Consider the following 20,186-nt stretch of genomic DNA (forward strand, 5'->3'; position numbering starts at 1 on the left):
GGAGCAATATCTCGACAGCTAACACGTGGCCGGTTTAGCACAGTGGGCTAAATAGCTGACTTGTAATGCAGAACAAGGCAGCAGCGTGGGTTCAATTCCCGTACCGGCCTCCCCGAACAGGCGACGGAATGTGGTGACTAGGGGCTTTTCACAGTAACTTCATTGAAGCCTACTTGTGACAATAAACTATTATTATTACGCTAATACAATATTTTGTCTTACCTCATCCTGCTAAATCCTGCTGATTCTGTTCCAGTCTTTCATTTGTTTAAACTTCCATCTTTTGCAGTACCCATTAACTATCTTCATGCTGTTTATGAGCGATATTTACAGTCTATTGAACTTCTTGAGCTTTGCCCGATGGCTCTTCATTGGACTGGCAGTATTTGGTCTGATATACTTGCGGTACAAGCGTCCGGACATGCCACGTCCATTTAAGGTAATGTTCACTGCAGGTCTGTACTGTAGCCTGGCGCTGGCCAATTCAATTTGGAAAGATGAGTACTGGGACGCTGTGCATTTCTTGTCCCTTGTTGGCTCAGTACGTTGATGATGTGTATTACTATGAAGCATTCCTGTTTAATTCTCCTCAAACATCAAAATGGAACACTGTTGCTGAAAATATACTCATTCGCTGCTGTACCTTTTTTTCATGATTCCAATCAAATAACACTGAGGGTTTAAATTCATTCCCAGTCTCAGTGTGGTTTCAATGGGCAGGATTTTCCATGCGTTCCTGCCAGCGGAATCTTGTGAAGGATGGGAAACCCCATTGACAATGGTGGGACTGGACAATCTCGCCGCCAGCCAATGGTGGGCTGCCTCCCCCACTGTGGGTGGGAGGGGGTGCAGAAAATCCCGCCCATTATTTTTTTTCCCCCAGCTTTATCCTTTTTTTCCTTCCTCATATGGAAGTGTTAATTTAATGTTGGAGTATGGTTGGATTCGTCCTGGTCAACTTCCAGTACCTCGCCCAAGTGAATATCTTCATGGAAAAATCCAAGAATTTTGTATCATTAGATACCCCAGTGTCCACAAATGGTCACCAGCAGGAGATACGGTCGCCTTTCCTCACTCTCCAAACCGAATTACACGGATGTGACGTGTTGTAATCTAATTCTTGCCACAGTTAATGCACGTACCTCATCAAAACCCAAGAGTCTCTGTGGGTCCAATATCACACCGCACTTTTCAGGCCAGTGCCCCAGTTATTTTCATCACTTCTGCAGCCTCGCTATTTTGTACGTAGAAAGGTTGCCTTGTTCAACGTGGACACATTTATAAACTTTACCTTTTTAAACTTAGCAAACTGCATCCGATATATGAAGCTGACTTGGGAGGTTAAAAGTAACAAAACCCATTTATGACTACATCCTTGTTCACCTGGAACAAAAAAAAGAGTGGCAGATTACTACCGTAGCCATAGCAACAAATCATATTGCTAAACCAAACTGGTCTGTATGTTTTTATCTCATGTATTCCGATCCAATGATAAAAACTAAAATCACAATAACTAAATTATTCACAACTGGGGAGCCTGTATTACTCCATAACAAATAAAATAACTTCTTGATGACCTGGTTCTTACTGTTATTTGTCGCACGTTCTCCCTTGCTGTCTTAACCTTATGCTTTTTACTTGAATTCCTTTATTGTCAACCAAATGTAATGTTTTTTTAAAACCCTTTTCTAATGGTAAAAATGTACTTCAAGATTAACATTTCTCCCTCCTTGCTATTGAGCTGTCATCCAGTTTGAAAGGCCATTTTGTCTTTTGCGTATCAATAGTCAAGAATCTACAAATTAACCAGTTTGTGCCACGCATTAAATATTGTTGTGCTTGTATGCGTCAAATATTGAAGAAAAATCCAGCAGCAGCAGCACTCAGTGAGGCAATGAAAGGGTTAACAGTTAAAAAGAGCAGACAACAGCAAATTTTACAAACAGCATTAGGCCATGGCTTAAACTGTGGTAATTACTGTCATTATCATCCTACGACTTCTCACCAGTAAAGGCAGAATCTTAAAAATCATATTCAACTATAGAGCATTAAAAATAATAACACTACATATTGCATTGCATTATGTATTTATGCTTATTTATTCATTTTATCTGCACGTTAGCTTTTTGCTCAGTCCAATAAATTACGCAGATTGCTTTTCCTGCCATGAGTGTAACTCACTGAGATTTTTCAGGAACGAGCCTGCCGACAGAGAAGAGTTGGTTTGATTAATTAGTTATTATTGATTTCATTTATTTAGGCTGATGAAAAAGATCAACAGGAGTTGTTTTTTTAAAGGGAAAAGCAAACATTCATCATCTCTAGTTACACATTACCTTTGTTTAAAACAAGGAATTATAAGGGCAAGAGGTGAAAATGGTCAACCCACTGCTAGGAACTAAATGGAGAACAACTACATTTGGAAAAAGTTTTTTTTAAAAGAGCACACAAATGCTGATCACGGAAGGTGGTTGTAACCTGGTATCCATGAACCATGCCAGCCTCATTCGTAACAGACCCCTAAGTAAGACTCCGTGGCAGCATTATTGGATTAATCTGTCATCCACTGAACAAAAACTGTATTCATCTGGAGCCACACATTTTGCACAGACTCAAGTCTGGCAGTGATCGGAGGAAAACATATCCCCCCACACACACACACCCAGCACAGGACCAATTTGCCTGATTACATTACTTGGAATCCATGCTTTTCTTAAATCCAAATGTCACTCGATTTACATTTTTCATTCTTGACCCTTGCCCGCCAATTCTGAGTTCAGCAGCAATCTGACAAAGGCTTCATTCAGATTATGTTAAAATGATAAATGTCCGAGTTGATTTAACTGGTGCTACCTCACGCTGTTTATGAATCTGGAATATCAGACCGCTAGGAATATAATGCAAGGCAGAAATGTGCCGATCGGTCCACATGACATCATAAACCACGAGAGCAACATTAGCATGAGGCCCTGGTCTTTCCTGACCCATAACATTTATTAGTGTCTTCAGTCAAACTCATTCTTTTACTCTGCCATGCATTCTGGACACTTTTTTCTACTGTACTCCCTAACGCATGGAGGGTGGTATTACAATGCCAGTACACTCTCAGCTAAGACTGTGTGTTAAATTCAGTACGAAGTCTTACAACACCGGGTTAAAGTCCATCAGGTTTGTTTCGATGTCACTAGCTTTCGGAGCGCTGCTCCTTCCTCAGGTGAATGAAGAGGTATGTTCCAGAAACATATATATAGACAAATTCAAAGATGCCAGACAATGCTTGGAATGCTACCATTAGCCCGTGATTAAATCTTTACAGATCCAGAGATGGGGTAACCCCAGGTTAAAGAGATGTGAATTGTCTCAAGCCAGGACAGTTGGTAGGATTTCGCAGGCCAGATGGTGGGGGATGAATGTAATGCGAATGAATCCCAGGTCCCGGTTGAGGCCGCACTCATGTGTGCGGAACTTGGCTATAAGCTTCTGCTCGGCGATTCTGCGTTGTCGCGCGTCCTGAAGGCCGCCTTGGAGAACGCTTACCCGGAGATCAGAGGCTGAATGCCCTTGACTGCTGAAGTGTTCCCCGACTGGAAGGGAACATTCGTCCCAGGCAGTGCTCACCCCAGTCCAACGCCGGCATCTCCACATCGTGTGTTAAATTGTGAGGGGAAACAAGTGAGAAAAATAAAAATGTCGACAAGTCATTCCATCACAGGACAGCTGTCTGCCTCAGGCTCAAAATCACTCGGAGCAAGGGCAGTGTCGTGGAAACAGGCTGTTCGCAGGCTGAAATTAGGGACAGATTCCAGATATAACAGGATTCCACCTCTATCCAGCCCCATTACATGTTGTTGTACATTTGAGGGCTATTGGAAACCAGCCCATTGCCAATGGATTTGCTGAATATTTACCCACCATCTTGCATAGATGGAAGTATGCTGATAATATGACTCCGTGGCTCCCAACATTGCTACAGCCATAGGAGATTGAACTAAATCAATGATTGTACTGGATGAAACAATGCAATGGAGCGCAGTCATTTGAAATGCCAAAAACAAGGGAGCAAAGACAAGCTTTTCAATCCATTTGCCACCTCCTGCATTGAGCACTGCAGCATCTTGAACATTGCCGCAAAGTGCTGCAGCGAATCCTTCCTTTCGCCAACAGTTGAGGCAGATGTTCCTGTTGCGGTGGAAATGAGGTGGACAAATACACAAGGTGTTAATTATCAGGGCCTCGTGATTTCCAATAGGGTCAGGGATGGCGGGCTGAACGTTTCCCTAAAATCCATGCTCACTCAGACCAGCACAGGAATCCTGGGACACTTCGGTCTCGTTTACATCCCTTCCGCCTCCAGTTTCCTCACACTCTCACACTTTTGGGCGGGATTCTCCGACCCCCCCACGCCGGGTCGGAGAATCGCCAGGGGGCGGCGTGAATCCCGCCCCCGCCGGCTGCCAAATTCTCCGGCACCGAAAATTCGGCAGGGGCGGGAATCGCGCCGGCCGGCGGGCCTGCCCCCAGCGATTCTCCGGCCCGCGATGGGCTGAAGTCCTGCTGCTGTCATGCCAGTCCCGCCGGCGTGAGTCAAACCACCTACCTTACCGGCGGGACTGGCGGCGAGGGCGGGCTCTGGGGTCCTGGGAGGGGCACGGGGCGATCTGGCCCCGGGGGTGCTCCCAGGGTGGCCTAGCCGGCGATCGGGGCCCACCGATCCGCGGGCGGGCCTGTGCCGTGTGGGCAATCTTTTCCTTCCGCCTCAGCCATAGCCTCCGCGATGGCCGATGCGGAAGTGACCAACCCTTGCGCATACGCGGGGATGACGTCAGCAGCCGCTGACTTCCGCCGGCCAGTGGAGTCCCTTTGGCTCTGGTTGGTGTGGCGCCAAAAACCTTTCCCACCGGCCGGCGGCGCGCCAACCACTCTGGCGCGGGCCTAGCCCCTCAAGGTGAGGGCTTGGCCCCTAAAGGTGCGGGACGCCGAAGCAGTTCCTGCAACTCCATCCCGCCGGGACCCCCCGCCCCGCCGGGTAGGGGAGAATCCCAGCCTTTATCATTCATGCTTGCCAGATCTCACTCTTTGTCCTACTAAGGCCATACGAAATAGGAGCAGGGGTAGACCGTTCGGCACCTCGAGCCTGCTCTGCCACTCAATCACATCGTGGTTGATCCAAAATTTCTCACGCACACTCTCGTGCCCTTTCCCCATAATCCTTGATTCCTGTTCTGATCAAGAATCTATCTGGCTAAGCCTCAAGTATACACTAGGGGCGGGATTCTCTGCCCGCTGCACCAATTTTCTGCCCACCCCCGCCAGCAGTGGGATTTTCCGTCCCGCCAGCCAGCTAATGGGGTTTCCCATTTTGGGCAGCCCCACGCCATAGGGAAATTCCCGGGCATGGGTGCGCTGCCGGCGCAACGGAGAATCCCGCCAGTGGAGAATCCTGACCAAGCTCTGTGGTAAAGAGTTCCAAAGACACACAACTGACTGAGAAAAGAAGGATGGGATTCTATCCGCCCGGGACTGGTCTGGAGAATTGCCGAGACCGGCGTGAATTGCGCCACGCTGCCCCGACGCCAGAGCGCGATTCTCCACAGAGTGGAAAGTCGGCGCCATTGGTACCAGCATGGTCGGCACGGCACTGATCGGGGGCCGTTCTACGCAGCCCCCCTGCCAATTCTCAGCCCGGGATGGGTTGAACGGCCGTAACAAAATGCCCGAGTCCTGCCGGCGCCGTTCTAATCTGGTCTCAGCCAGCAGGGCCTCGACCCCGGGAGGGGGCCTCTGTTGTGGCTTGGCACTCGATCGGGGCCCATCCTTTAGGCCTGTGCCATGTTGCGTCGCGGCCGGCGCGGAGAAGGGAGCTGCCACTGTGGATGCACGGATAACGTGGCACCCAGTTGATGCCGGGATCAGCAGCTGGAGCGGCGTGGGGCGCTCCAGTGTCGTGCTGGCCCCCTGTAGAGGCCAGAATTGCTGATCCTGAGGCCACGTTGACGCAGCTGAGAAACGCGACGGCGTTATCGACGATGTCAACACTTAGCCTCAGTATCAGGGAATCCCGCCCGAAATTCCTCATCATCTCAGTTTTAAATTGGCACCACTTTATTCTGAGACTACACCCTCTGGTCTTACAGTCTCCCATGAGGGAAACACCCTCTCAGCATTTACCCCTTAAGAAGCTTATATGTTTCAATGAGATCACCTCTCATTCTTTTAAATTCCAATGAGTAGAGTCCCAACGTGCTTAACCTTTGCTCAGAAAACAATCCCTCCATACTGGAGATCATCCTAATGAACCTTCTCTGAACCGCCTCCGGCGAGGCCAGAAATGCGAACTACGATTGGGCGTCTGTCCAAATAGAGGTTCATGCACGAACCTGATTTGGGAGCCACACTCCGGCCCACCCTGCTGGTGAAAATGAGGTTTGCGCCCCGTGCCAGTGGAGGGGGGGCCGGCATTTACATTAATTTAGCATGTTTGACCCAATATGCTCCCTGCCTCCGCAATACTCAACCCCACTCAGGTGGAAGTCACACGCAGTCACAAACGTGGACTGGGTGCCATTGCTGCTGAGGGGGAGAGAGAAGGTAAGCAAAGTTTCAAAAACTTTAAAATTGTAGCGGTGGCTGGGGGGGGGGGGGGGGGGGCCAGGGGGAGTAGCGGGAAGTGACAGCTCCGTGGATTTATGTCCCTCCTTGGGGTCGGGGTGGACTAGCTCAGACCGCCATTGCTGCAGTATTTATTTTAAACGCACCCATTTGGTACAAGCTACAGGCCCCTGGCTGCTCACTCTGCTGACTGCTCCCTCTGCTCACTGTGTCCTGTAAATGTTCACAGAGCCTCTGGTCATTTGGGAACCCATCCAGGCCACCCCTCTGGAAACCCTCAGACCCCAGCTGACCTATCAATGGGTGCTGCCGCTCCTCAGTGCACTCATCAGAAGCACAGCCCCTCTGCAGGAAAGCAGGGGAATAGCAAAGCTCATCCCAAACAAAGGGCACCTGCACCGTGGCCTTTGGCACCCTCCCTGGCACACTGCCGGTCTCAGGGCAGAGGCCTCACCAGTAATACTATTAGCTACTATCACTGTGACCCTGCTCCGATCCATCCTGCCCCCGGACAGGCTGTCACACACAGGACCTATATCACACTGCAGCTGTGCTCCAAGCAGAAGCACACTTCCCTCGCTCACCCCCAGCTGTAGGACCTGCCCATACATTAGCCTCCAAGCATGGTGGTGATTGGTGGTACACGGTGACCTTCTCCACCTCACCACCAGGTGCCACCCTGCTGGCGGGATAACACACAGTTCACCCAATGAGGACACCCATAGTAGAGCCCACTGGGGAAACAGCACAGGGGTCACAGAGCCTGGTTAGGGCAGCCTTCCTGTTGGCAGGTGCGAGTGGTGAGAAAAGAGGCTCCCCACATCACAGGCCCGCTGTCAATCACTGATGCGGACAGGGGTGCAGTGTGGAAGGCAAAATATCGGGGGCGGGATAGGGGGGGGTGCAGCATGTGGAGGGCAGAGCTGAAGTGCAACTCAGGGTCACCATGTAGTCTGTTGGGTCTGGATGGGTAAGAGAATACTCATCTTGCTAACAAGACTTCTCTTTACCCCCTGCCAGAGAATGAACTGCGGAGTACAGACAGGAATGCCTGCTATCTACCTGGCCGCAGACACACGGAGGCCAGAGGGGCTGGGCCTGCTCGGGGAGGAGCCTGCACAAGAGGACTCTGCCCCAGAAAAAAAGGGACCTGCCGGTGAGGCTCGAGTGCCGGCTGTCCAACAGGCCGAGGAGGAGCTGTGATGGTGGGTATGGGTGAGTTATGGGCTGCTGGGGCACTCGACAGTGGATTGTTGGTTACCTGCTCGAACCGAGCATAGAATGCATTGAGTTCATCGGGGAGAGGTGCGCTGCTGCCGGAGATACTGCTCTGCTTCGCTTTATAGCCCGTTATGTTGTTCCGGCCTTGCCACAACCGCCGAGAGTCTGTCTGTGACTCTAGCTTGGTTTGATATTCTCTCTTGGCACCTCGGATGACTTTGCAGAGGTCGTACCTGGATTTCTTGTATAGGTCAGGGTCGTCTGACTTGAACGCCTCAGATCTGTCCTTCAGTAGGGAGTCAATCTCACGATTGAGCCATGGTTTCCGGTTGGGGAACGTACGTACTGCTTTCTTTGGTACGCAGTCGTCCACACATTTGCTGATGAAGTCTGTGACGGTGGCGGCATACTCATTCAAGTTGGTCGCTGAGTTCTTAAATATGGACCAGTCCACTGTCTCTAAGCAGTCACGTAAGAGCTCTTCTGTATCCTCGGACCAGCACTGCACGACCTTCTTAGCTAGATTCTCCCGCTTGAGTTTCTGCTTCACTCCATCCCACCACCCCAGCTCCCCCACCCCCTCAGAGGGTCCTACCAGCATCAGCACAAGAGTGCAAGTGTTGGCCCTGGGCAGGCAGTATCAGCAGGTCTTGTCCACGGGACGGAGGTTGATGACGACTCGCTGTGAAACGAGCTCTGGTGTTCCTCATCGTTTGACAAAGTCTGGCCCCTGTTTTCAGGATCACATTCCACTGTCCACCTGGGTGACCCCTGCATGTTTGTTGAGTTTTCCATCTAATGGGCCCATATATTCTTTGGGGTTGTGGTGGAGGTGGGGGGGGGTTGATGGTGTTATGGAGATGGTATGCGGTGACGGGTCACTCACTGGGTAAGCTGTCCTACAAGGCAGCCTCACTTCTGGCCTCATTCCCTGCCACCTCTGAGGGTGACCTCAGGTGGAACATTCAAGTGTCCTCGGGACATTGCCTCGTACCATCCTGCAATACCCACAACGCCATCCTCCCCCACCCGCCACCCAGCACTCCCTCTATACCCAGCCCAGACCATCCCTCACATCCTTCAGACAAAGGATTGAGGCAGGTTGGAATGGTGAAAAGGTGTTTAATCATGACTACATACATTGTTGTGCCCTGACCCATACCTCTAACCCATGTGCTGCACCCGTGCCAACTTAATTGATCTCAAACTTTCTCATCTTACATGCTCTAACTCTCCTTCTGGGTATGACCCCAGACAGCACATCAGATGCGGAGACGGCCTGCAGCGTATATCGCCATCTGGCCCAAGATGCCTTTGGTGGCTGTTCTCTGGAGGGCCTGGACCTGGATGGGCCCGGCTGTCTTTCAGGTGTCGCAGGTGACGAGGTGTCACCCTGTTCTGCCTGCTGCCCATCAGGTGCGGCAGTGTCAGGTGGGGGGGGGGGGATTTAGAAGCGCCAAGGTGTTCCGGGAGGCACCGGCATGGCCCCATCACTTCCTCCTCCCTCAGGGTGCTCAGTGGCCCCCAGTCTACTCCACGGGACGGAGGTGAGACCAGAGTGACCCCTGGATGCTCCAACCTCCATCTCCAGCTCACTCACTTCTCTATCTAATTGATGATCTCTACTTCGGTTTTGCACATCGAGGCAGTAAGTAGGCCATAGTTGGAGTACTCTGTCCAAATATAACTTGTGGGTAGGCCTTTGCACTGGGAACTGTTTTGGTGCGAGGTTTACTTTTTCTATCACTTTTTCTATCAGTTGACACCCTTCGATTTGTAACTCTCTTTCTCGTTTCACTTTTATATCACTTACGCTCCCTCTCAGTCCCACTCACACTCTCATTGCTTTGCTCGCTTACATTCATGCCTTCCTTACACATTCACTTTTACTCTCTCCCAAAACTAAATTGAAAATTATTATGAGAATTTACCATTTTTAAACATTGGGAGGGGATTCTCCGTCCTGCCACACACATTTTGTGGTGCGGCGCACCCTCTTCGGCAGCGGGATTCTCCATCCAATGGGGTTTCCCATTGTGGGCACCCCACACCGTTGGCAAATCCGCAGGGGGTGGGTGCGCTGCTGGCAAGGCGGAGGATCTCGGCGACGGAGAATCCAGCCCATGGGACTGAGTTAGGTCAAAACACAATCGGAGGAAGCACACTGCTGAGTTACTGATTTGTTTCTAGCAATCCAAAGTCTTTGCCGACTGAGTGAATTCTTACAGTGATACCTGTAGTGCCATGTATAGGGAAATATCTTTGTAAACACCAAGGCTGGGTTAATGGGCATAATTGTCCTTTTCCCTGCTGCAGCATTCTACAAATGTGTGAACAAGTTTATTCTTAATTGGAGCTTGCACTTCAGCAGACTACCTCAATTAAAAGCATTTTACCAGACTCATTCATGACTGTGTGCAGAATGAATTAAAAGTCTCTCCATCCTCAGCCACCCACATGGCAGAGCTGATCTCCCTTTTGGAAAGCCCACCCAATTTTCATCCCGTTAACATCTGTGATGTGGGCAGCACGGTAGCATTGTGGATCGCATAATTGCTTCACAGCTGTTGTGCAAGTTTGTGCAGTGCTGGTCCGAGGAGACAGAAGAGCTCTTACGTGACTGCTTAGAGACAGTGGACTGGTCCATATGTAAGAACTCAGCGACCAACTTAAATGAGCATACCACCACCGTCACAGACTTCATCAGCAAATGTGTGGACGACTGCGTGCCAAAGAAAGCAGTACGTGCGTTCCCCAACCGGAAACCATGGCTCAATCGCGAGATTGACTCCCTACTGAAGGACAGATCTGAGGCGTTCAAGGCAGACGACCCTGACCAAAACAAGAAATCCAGGTATGACCTCCGCAAAGCCATCCGAGATGCCAAGAGAGAATATCAAACCAAGCTAGAGTCACAGACAGACTCTTGGCAGTTGTGGCAAGGACTAAACAACATAACGGGCTACAAAGCGAAGCCGAACAGTATCACTGGCAGCAGCGCAACCCTCCCCGATGAACTCAATGCATTCTATGCCCGGTTCGAGCAGGCAACCAACAATCCGCTGGCGAGTGCCCCAGCAGCCCATAATTCACCCATACCCACCATCACAGCTTCCGAAGTCAGATTGGCCTTCCTGAAAGTGAACCCTCGGAAGGCGACGGGCCCAGACGGGATCCCTGGTCGTGCACTCAGCGCCTGCGCGGACCAGCTGGCAGAGGTATTCACGGACATCTTTAACCTGTCCCTACTCCACTCCGAGGTCCCCACCTGCTTCAAGAAGACCACCATCATACCGGTACCAAAGAAGAACCAGGCAACGTGCCTCAATGACTACCGACCAGTGGCCCTGACTTCAGTCGTAATGAAGTGCTTCGAGAGGTTGATCATGAAGCGCATCATCTCCATACTCCCAGAACGCCTTGATCCACTGCAATTCGCATACCGCTGCAACCGGTCCACATCAGTCACCATTTCCCAGGCCCTACACTCATCCCTAGAGCATCTCGAAAACAAGGACTCCTACATTAGACTCCTATTTATTGACTACAGCTCCGCCTTCAACACCATAATCCCAGCCAAGCTCATATCAAAGCTCCAAAACCTAGGACTTGGCTCCGCACTCTGCAACTGGATTCTCGATTTTCTGACCAACAGACCACAATCAGTAAGAATGAACAACAACACCTCCTCCAAAATAGTCCTCAACACCGGCGCCCCGCAAGGCTGCGTACTTAGCCCCCTACTCTACTCCCTGTACACACACGACTGTGTGGCAAAACTTGGTTCCAACTCCATCTACAAGTTTGCTGACGATACGACCATAGTGGGCTGGATCTCGAATAACGATGAGTCCGAATACAGGAGGGATATAGAGAACCTAGTGGAGTGGTGTAGCGACAACAATCTCTCCCTCAATGCCAGCAAGAGCTGGTAATTGACTTCAGGAAGCAAAGTACTGTACACACCCCTGTCAGCATCAACGGGGCCGAGGTGGAGATGGTTAGCAGTTTCAAATTCCTAGGGGTGCACATCTCCAGAAATCTGTCCTGGTCCACCCACGTCGACGCTACCACCAAGAAAGCACAACAGCGCCTATACTTCCTCAGGAAACTAAGGAAATTCGGCATGTCCACATTGACTCTTACCAACTTTTACAGATGCACCATAGAAAGCATCCTATCAGGCTGCATCACAGCCTGGTATGGCAACTGCTCGGCCCAGGACCGCAAGAAACTTCAGAGAGTCGTGAACACCGCCCAGTCCATCACACGAACCTGCCTCCCATCCATTGACTCCATCTACACCTCCCGCTGCCTGGGGAAAGCGGGCAGTATAATCAAAGATCCCTCCCACCCGGCTTACTCACTCTTCCAACTTCTTCCATCGGGCAGGAGATACAGAAGTCTGAGAACACGCACGAACAGACTCAAAAACAGCTTCTTCCCCACTGTCACCAGACTCCTAAATGGACTCCTAAATGGACTCTTATGGACTGATTTCATTAACACTACACCCTGTATGCTTCATCCGATGCCAGTGCTTATGTAATTACATTGTATATGTTGTGTTGCCCTATTATGTATTTTCTTTTATTCCCTTTTCTTCTCATGTACTTAATGATCTGTTGAGCTGCTCGCAGGAAAATACTTTTCACTGTACCTCGGTACATGTGGCAATAAACAAATCCAATCCAATCCAATCCAATCCAGCTCCAGGATCCCAGGTTCGATTCCGGCTTGGGTCACTGTCTGTGTGGAGTCTGCACATCCTCCCCGTGTGTGCGTGGCTTTCCTCCGGGTGCTCCGGTTTCCTCCCACAGTCCAAAGATGTGCAGGTTAGGTGGATTGGCCATGATAAATTGCCCTTAGTGTCCACAATTGCCCTTAGTGTTGGGTGGGGTTGCTGGGCTATGGGGATAGGGTGGAAGTGTTGACCTTGGGTAGGGTGCTCTTTCCAAGAGTCGATGCAGACTCGACGGGCCGAATGGCCTCCTTCTGCACTGTAAATTCTATGATAATCTTTGATGATGGGTGAACCATCTGCTACCAAATCATCACCCAGACGGCGAAGGTGAAACTTTGCCGAGTTGTATTTCAATAATTCTTCTTTGTTGTTACAGGTGCCTCTGTTTATCCCGGCCTTCTTTGCCTTGACCTGTCTCTTCATAGTGGCACTGTCACTCTACTCCGATCCCTTCAACACTGGCATTGGATTTATCATCACTCTGACTGGTATTCCTGCCTACTATCTGTTTGTGGTTTGGGACAAAAAGCCAAAGTGCTTCAAAAGACTGATGAGTAAGTAATAAATCTCTCTGCTTCAGTGTACAATATAAATCTCTGCATGATTTTTCACCCATTGTGCTGTGTCAGCTAGGGGGCAGGATATTTAGGGGCCAATTATGGTGGCAGGCGAGCATCAAAATTCAGGCTAATGGCCACCGTGCTGCTTTTCTGTCCCATGCTCTACCCGGACCCATTTTACCAGAGCTGGGATGGGAGGCGGCAGGACTATCCCCTCCACAAGTGACAGGTAGCCATTTAGCAATAGTTAAAGGCCAATTAAGATCTTATTCCTATGACTATTTCCTAGTCGCCTCTGGACCCCGGGGCTGTTGGGGAATAGCTCCGCGACATGGAGGTGACCTCCCAGTGGGTGACTGAGGGGTCCGCACTCCAGGCAGGCTTTGAAGACCCCATTCTTCCCAAAAACTTACCCTGGACACAGCTGCCTCCTTGTGGAGGGATACATTCACCCTCCGCAATGGTGGGCCGGCTGCTCAATCTGTTTTCTAATTGGAGAGAAAGCACCTCCATTTTGAGTACCTAACCACAGTGGTTATTTAATATTGTGGTTATTTTTCTCTGCCTGGTTACGACTCGTACATGATACCCAGCCAGATGTCATGATACAAACTGCACATGCCCGCAAATTAGAAATATAAATGGTAAATGATAGAGATGCACAGTAGGGTCGCACGCATCTCAAAAGGACAGCTTGGACTTCCGGGTGCGGCTATGCAGAGTTAGGTCGCATGTTCGGTAGCTCCCGCTGGGAACGGACCTTTGGGCTCTTTACAGGGCCCCCCACGGCATTTGTTTGACATTCCCTGGTGTGGGAGGAAGACTGCAACATTCCCCCGACAGTGTCCCCCAGGAATGGTATGTCTCTTGGTTACCAGACCCGGCAGAAACAGTAAAAGATTTGGCTGTAACTGCAGGATAAACAGAGCCTCTTCCAGCATGCAGGCAGGGGAAGGGCATGCTTAAAGCTGCAAGCTGACTTGGGGGCCTTTATTAAAGGTGAATTCTAGCAGCAGAGGGAACAGCTGTGAAAAGATCTACCAAGGCCACTGAAGAAGCGGGGACGAGGCTTCCGGTGGCGGCCTTGGAGGAGTAGGTCGCGCATTCGGCAGCTCCCGTTTGGAACGGACTCTCAGACCACTGCCAAAAGGATTCCCTCTCGAGACTTCCGGTTGCGGCAATGCGGAGCTAAGTCGCACATTCGGTGGCTCCCGCAAAAACGGACTTTTGGGCTCTTTTCAGGGCCATCAAGGGCACTTTTTGGACGTTTCACGGTGTGAGAAGGAATTAATAATAGCTCCCTGTCAGTATATGGCTTTAACTAGGAGCGGGACGACAAAAAAGGTGGTGGTGGACCAGAAGAAGGGAGGGAAGAAGGACAAAATGGCGGCGGGCGGAGACCAGGCAGCGTGGAGGCAGTGGGCGGAGGAGCAGCAGGAGGGTATCCAGCGCTGCCTCAGAGAGATTAAAACGGTCCTGCTAGAGCCGATGAAGGCTTCTATTGATAAGCTGCTGGAGACACAGACGGCCCAGGGGGTGGCGATCCGAGAGGCTCGACAAAAGATCTCTGACAATGAGGACGAGATCTTAGGCCTGGCGGTATAGGTGGAGGTGCACGAGGCGCTCCACAAGAAATGGCAGGAGCGGTTCGAGGAGATGGAGAATCGGTCGAGGCGGAAGAATCTGCGGATTCTGGGCCTCCCGGAGGGGCTGGAGGGGCCGGACATGGGGGCCTATGTGGTCACCATGTTAAACTCGCTGATGGGAGCGGGGTCCTTCCAGGGGCCTGTGGAGCTGGAAGGGGCCCATAGAGGGTTGGCGAGGAGGCCCAAGGCTAACGAGCCTCCGCGGGCGGTGCTGGTACAGTTCCATCGGTTCGACGATCGGGAGTGTGTGCTCAGGTGGACCAAGAAGGAGAGGAGCAGCAGGTGGGAGAACGCGGAGGTTCGGATATATCAGGACTGGAGTGCGGAGGTGGCGAAGAGGAGGGCTGGGTACAATCGAGTGAAGGCGGTGCTGCACAGGAAGGGCGTGAAGTTTGGCATGTTGCAGCCGGCGCGACTGTGGGTTACCTACAAGGACTGGCACCATTATTTTGAGTCTCCGGAGGAGGCGTGGGCCTTTGTTCAGGCCGAGAAGCTGGACACAGACTGAGGGTCGGGATGGGCGATTGGGGACTGCGGTGGATATGTTATGCCTATTTTTGGTTCGGGGGGGGTGGGGGGGGGTGGGGGGGGTGGAGCCTTTGCATTGTTTCGGGTTTCTTTTTCTCTGTGTTTTTCTCTTTCGGGTTGGGGAGAGTGGATGGGGCGGGTTGGGCACTGTTTTGGTAGGTGGAGAACGCGGGCTTTTTTCCCGCGCCGAAGACTGGGGGGGCGGGGGGGGAAGCGAGGATTGTTTCCCGCGCTTAGAACGGAGGGGGGAGGGGGAGAGCCTGTGGATGGGGGGCGGGAGAGGAGGGTGTGCCACACAATGGGAGGAGTCGAAGGGGAGGTGGGAGTGGCCGGGGTCAGCAGGAGTCAGCTGACTTGCGGAAGTGCAGTGGGGGGAGTAAACCAGCTAGGATGGGTCCTAGCCGGTGGGGGGGGGGGGGGAATCGAGTGGCTGCTGCTAAGGTCAAGGAGGAGCTGGAGCGAGTGGGGGGGGGGTCGAGATGGGGGTATGCCGCTGTGGGGAACGGGCCGGGTGTGGGGTGCGGGCGCGTGGCTGGCCGAGGAGGGGTCATGGCTAGTCAGCGGGGAGGGGGGCGGGTAGCGCCCTGATCCGACTGATAACCTGGAATGTAAGGGGACTGAATGGGCCGGTTAAGCGGGCCCGCATGTTCGCGCACCTGAAGAGGCTGAAGGCAGATGTGGTTATGCTCCAGGAGACACACCTGAAGGTGGCAGACCAGGTAAGACTGAGGAAAGGGTGGGTAGGTCAGGTGTTTCACTCGGAGCTAGATGCCAAAAATCGAGGGGTGGCGATCTTGGTGGGAAAGAAGGTGTTATTCGAGGCGTCGAGCATTGTGGCAGATAATGGCGGTAGGTACATAATGGTAAGTGGTAAGTTGCAGGGAGAGAGGGTGGTACTGGTCAATGTGTATGCTCCGAACTGTGATGATGCGGGTTTTATGCGGCGTACGTTGGGTCGGAACCCAGACTTGGAATTGGGGGGCCTGATAATGGGGGGAGACTTTAACACGGTGTTGGATCCGGCACTGGATCGCTCCAGGTCTAGGACGGGTAGGAAGCCTGGAGTGTTGAGGGGATTTATGGACCAAATGGGAGGGGTGGACCCTTGGAGATTGGCAAGGCCGGGGGCTAGGGAATTTTCATTCTTCTCACATGTCCATAAGGCTTATTCTCGAATCGACTTTTTCATTTTGACTAGGGCGCTGATAGCGAGAGTAGAGGATACCGAGTATTTGGCAATAGCCATTTCGGACCACGCCCCGCATTGGGTGGACTTGGAGATGGGGGAGGAGAAGGACCAGCGCCCGCTGTGGCGCTTGGAGGTGGGGCTGTTGGCGGACGAGGAGGTGAGCGAGCGGGTCCGAGGAAGTATAGAGAGGTACTTGGAGACCAACGACAACGGGGAGGTCCGAGTGGGGATGGTATGGGAGGCACTGAAGGCGGTGGTGAGGGGAGAGCTGATCTCCATTAGGGCCCACATGGAGCGGACGGAGCGGGGGGGAGAGGGAGAGGCTGGTGGGGGAGATGGTGAGGGTAGACAAGAGGTATGCGGAAGAACCTGAGGAAGGATTGTTGAGGAAGAGGCGCAGCCTCCAGGCCGAATTCGACCTTTGACCACCAGGAAGGCAGAGGCGCAGTGGAGGAAGGCCCAGGGAGCGGTCTACGAGTATGGGGAAAAGGCAAGCCGGATGCTGGCGCATTAGCTTCGGAAGCGGGATGCAGCTAGGGAGATCGGGGGAGTTAAGGACAGGGGAGGGAGCGTGGTGCGGAGTGGGGTTGACATCAATGGGGTCTTCAGGGACTTCTACGAGGAATTGTACCGATCCGAGCCCCCACGGGAGGAGGGAGGGATGGGCCGTTTCCTGAACCAATTGAGGTTTCCAAAGGTGGAAGAGGGACTGGTGGCGGGACTGGGGGCCCCGATTGGGCTGGAGGAGCTGATCAAAGGGATAGGAAGCATGCAGGCGGGGAAGGCACCGGGGCCGGGCGGTTTCCCGGTCGAGTTCTATAAAAAAATATATGGACCTGTTGGGCCCACTGTTAGTTCGGACCTTTAATGAGGCAAGGGAGGGGGGGGCTTTACCCCCGACGATGTCCCAGGCACTGATCTTCTTGATCCTGAAGCGGGACAAGGATCCCCTGCAATGTGGGTCTTACAGACCGATTTCCTTGCTAAATGTAGATGCCAAGGTGCTGGCAAAGGTCTTAGCCACGAGGATTGAGGATTGTGTGCCGCAGATCATCCATGAAGACCAGGCGGGGTTTGTGAAGGGGAGACATTTGAACGCGAATGTGCGGAGGCTTTTGAACGTTATCATGATGCCGGCGAGGGAGGGGGAGGCGGAGATAGTGGTGGCGATGGACGCTGAGAAAGTCTTCTCTCGGGTAGAGTGGGGGTACCTGTGGGAGGTGCTGAAGAGGTTTGGGTTTGGGGAGGGGTTTGTCAGGTGGGTTAGGCTGTTGTATGAGGTCCCGATGGCGAGTCTGGCCACAAATAGGAGGAGGTCCGAGTACTTTCGGTTGCACCGAGGGACGAGACAGGGGTATCCCGTGTCCCCCCTGCTCTTCGCACTGGCGATTGAACCCCTGGCTATGGCACTGAGAGAGTCGAGGAACTGGAGGGGGTTGGTGCGGGGTGGGGAGGAGCATAGGGTGTCGCTTTCAATATGCGGACGACCTGCTGCTGTATGTGGCGGACCCAGTGGGAGGAATGCCAGAGGTAATGAGGATCCTTAGGGAATTCGGGGACTTTTCGGGGTACAAGCTCAATATGGGGAAGAGCGAGCTGTTCGTAGTTCAGCTAGGGGATCAGGAGAGGGGGATTGGCGAGCTCCCAGTAAAAAGGGCGGAGAGGCGCTCAGATATTTGGGGGACCAGGTGGCCAGGAGCTGGCGGGCCCTGCATAGGCTTAACTTTACAAGGCTGGTGGAGCAAATGGCGGAGGAGTTCAAGAGGTGGGACGGGTTGCCGCTGTCCTTGGCGGGTAGGGTGCAGTCAATCAAAATGACGGTGCTCCCAAGCTTTTTGTTCCTGTTCCAGTGCCTCCCCATGTTTATCCCGAAGGCTTTTTTCAGGCGGGTTAACAGGAGTATAATGGGGTTTGTGTGGGCGTGAGGGACTCCGAGGGTGAGAAGGATGTTCCTGGAGCGGAGTAGAGATAGGGGGGGGGCTGGCGCTGCCCAACCTCTGTGGGTACTACTGGGCCGCCAATGCGACAATGGTGCGCACGTGGGTGTTGGAGGGGGAGTGGGCTGCAGAGAAGAGGCTCGAGATGGCGTCCTGTGTGGGTACGAGTCTGGGGGCGCTGGCAACGGCGCCGCTGCCGCTCCCTCCAAGGAGGTATACCACGAGCCCGGTGGTGGTGGCGGCCCTCAAAATCTGGGGGCAGTGGCGGCGGCATAGGGGGGAAGTTGGGGCCTCGGTATGGACCCCATTACGGGGGAACCACCGGTTCGCCCCAGGAAGAACAGGTGGAGGGTTTCCGGGGTGGCACAGGGCAGGGATACGAAAGTTGGGGGACCTGTTTGTGGACGGTAAGTTCGCGAGCTTGGGTGAGCTGGAGAAGAAGTACGGGCTCCCACACTGGGGAGCACCTTCAGATACTTACAGGTAAGGGCGTTTGCCAGACGGCAGGTGGTGGAATTCCCGCGGCTACTGCCACACACAGTACATGACAGGGTGCTCTCGGGAGGGTGGGTGGGAGTGGGGAAGATCTCGGAAACTTACCAGGTGATGCAGGAGGAGGAGGAGGCCTCGGTGGTGGAGTTGAAAGGTAAGTGCGACGAGGAGTTGGGAGAGGAGATCGAAGAGGGGGCGTGGGCAGATGCCCTAGGGAGGGTGAATTCTTCCTCTTCGTGCGCGAGGCTCAGCCTCATACAGTTTAAGGTGCTGCACAGGGCACACATGACCAGGACAAGGATGAGCCGGTTCTTTGGGGGTGAGGACAGGTGTGTTAGGTGCTCAGGGAGCCCAGCAAATCATACCCATATGTTCTGGGTATGCCCAGCGCTGGAGGAATTTTGGAAGGGCGTAGCGAGGACGGTGTCGAGGGCGGTAGGATCCAGGGTCAGACCGGGCTGGGGGCTCGCAATATTTGGGGTGGCAGAGGAGCCGGGCGTGCAGGAGGCGAAAGAGGCCGGAATTCTGGCCTTTGCGTCCCTGGTAGCCTGGCGAAGGATTCTCCTTCAGTGGAAAGATGCGAGGCCCCCAAGCGTGGAATCCTGGATCAGCGATATGGCAGGGTTCATTAAATTGGAGAGGGTGAAATTTGCCTTGAGAGGGTCGGTACACGTGTTCTTTACACGGTGGCAACCGTTCTTAGACTTTCTGGCAGAACGATAGACATTGGTCAATGGCAGCAGCAACTCGGGGGAGGGGGGGTGGGTTTTACTTTATGTTTGTTTATGTTATTTACACTGGAGGGTCTGAGGGGGTGTATTCACCTGCTGTGTTAAGTCAGGGTGTTAATGTTAATTTTTTATTTACGTACAGGGGGGGAGGGGTTTGGGGGGTTGCTTTTTTAGATTGTGTTTTGTACTTAACCCTGTTGGGTTCTTTTTTCTTTCTCATTTTGTTATTGATATTTTATGAAAACCTTTAATTAAAATTATTTTTTTTTTAAAAAGGACAGCTTAGTCATTTGGATGAAGTTCTTCGCCAGAAGTGGTTAATCTGACATTCTGTTTCAAATGTTGACTGCTCTGTGCACTCTCAGTTATATTTCAGCTCAGTCAAACATTTGCAATCTCTCTGCTGATCTAATTCCTGAGATTTGAAAGAACAATAATTTTCACATTCTGTGCAACAGCAAGCTGTCACCTAACTGGTTTGAGCAACTTACTCAGGCAGGCGCATTTAATCAGCTTCGGAAAACTGTTT

General features: G+C 52.3%; 1 protein-coding gene across 1 annotated transcript in view; it reads left to right on the plus strand.

The window, feature by feature from the left end:
* Positions 1-287: 287 nt before the first annotated feature.
* LOC140408417 (cystine/glutamate transporter-like) overlaps positions 288-20,186 on the plus strand; it is a 79,680-nt gene continuing 59,781 nt past the window's right edge. Inside the window, exons 1-2 of the mRNA XM_072495574.1 lie at positions 288-439; positions 12,951-13,128. Of these exons, the coding sequence (XP_072351675.1) occupies positions 308-439; positions 12,951-13,128 (310 nt within the window). The 5' untranslated portion in view covers positions 288-307. The remainder of the gene's footprint in view (positions 440-12,950; positions 13,129-20,186) is intronic.

The sequence above is a fragment of the Scyliorhinus torazame genome, chromosome 3, assembly GCF_047496885.1.
Source record: "Scyliorhinus torazame isolate Kashiwa2021f chromosome 3, sScyTor2.1, whole genome shotgun sequence".
In the NCBI taxonomy this organism is placed as follows: Eukaryota; Metazoa; Chordata; class Chondrichthyes; order Carcharhiniformes; family Scyliorhinidae; genus Scyliorhinus; species Scyliorhinus torazame.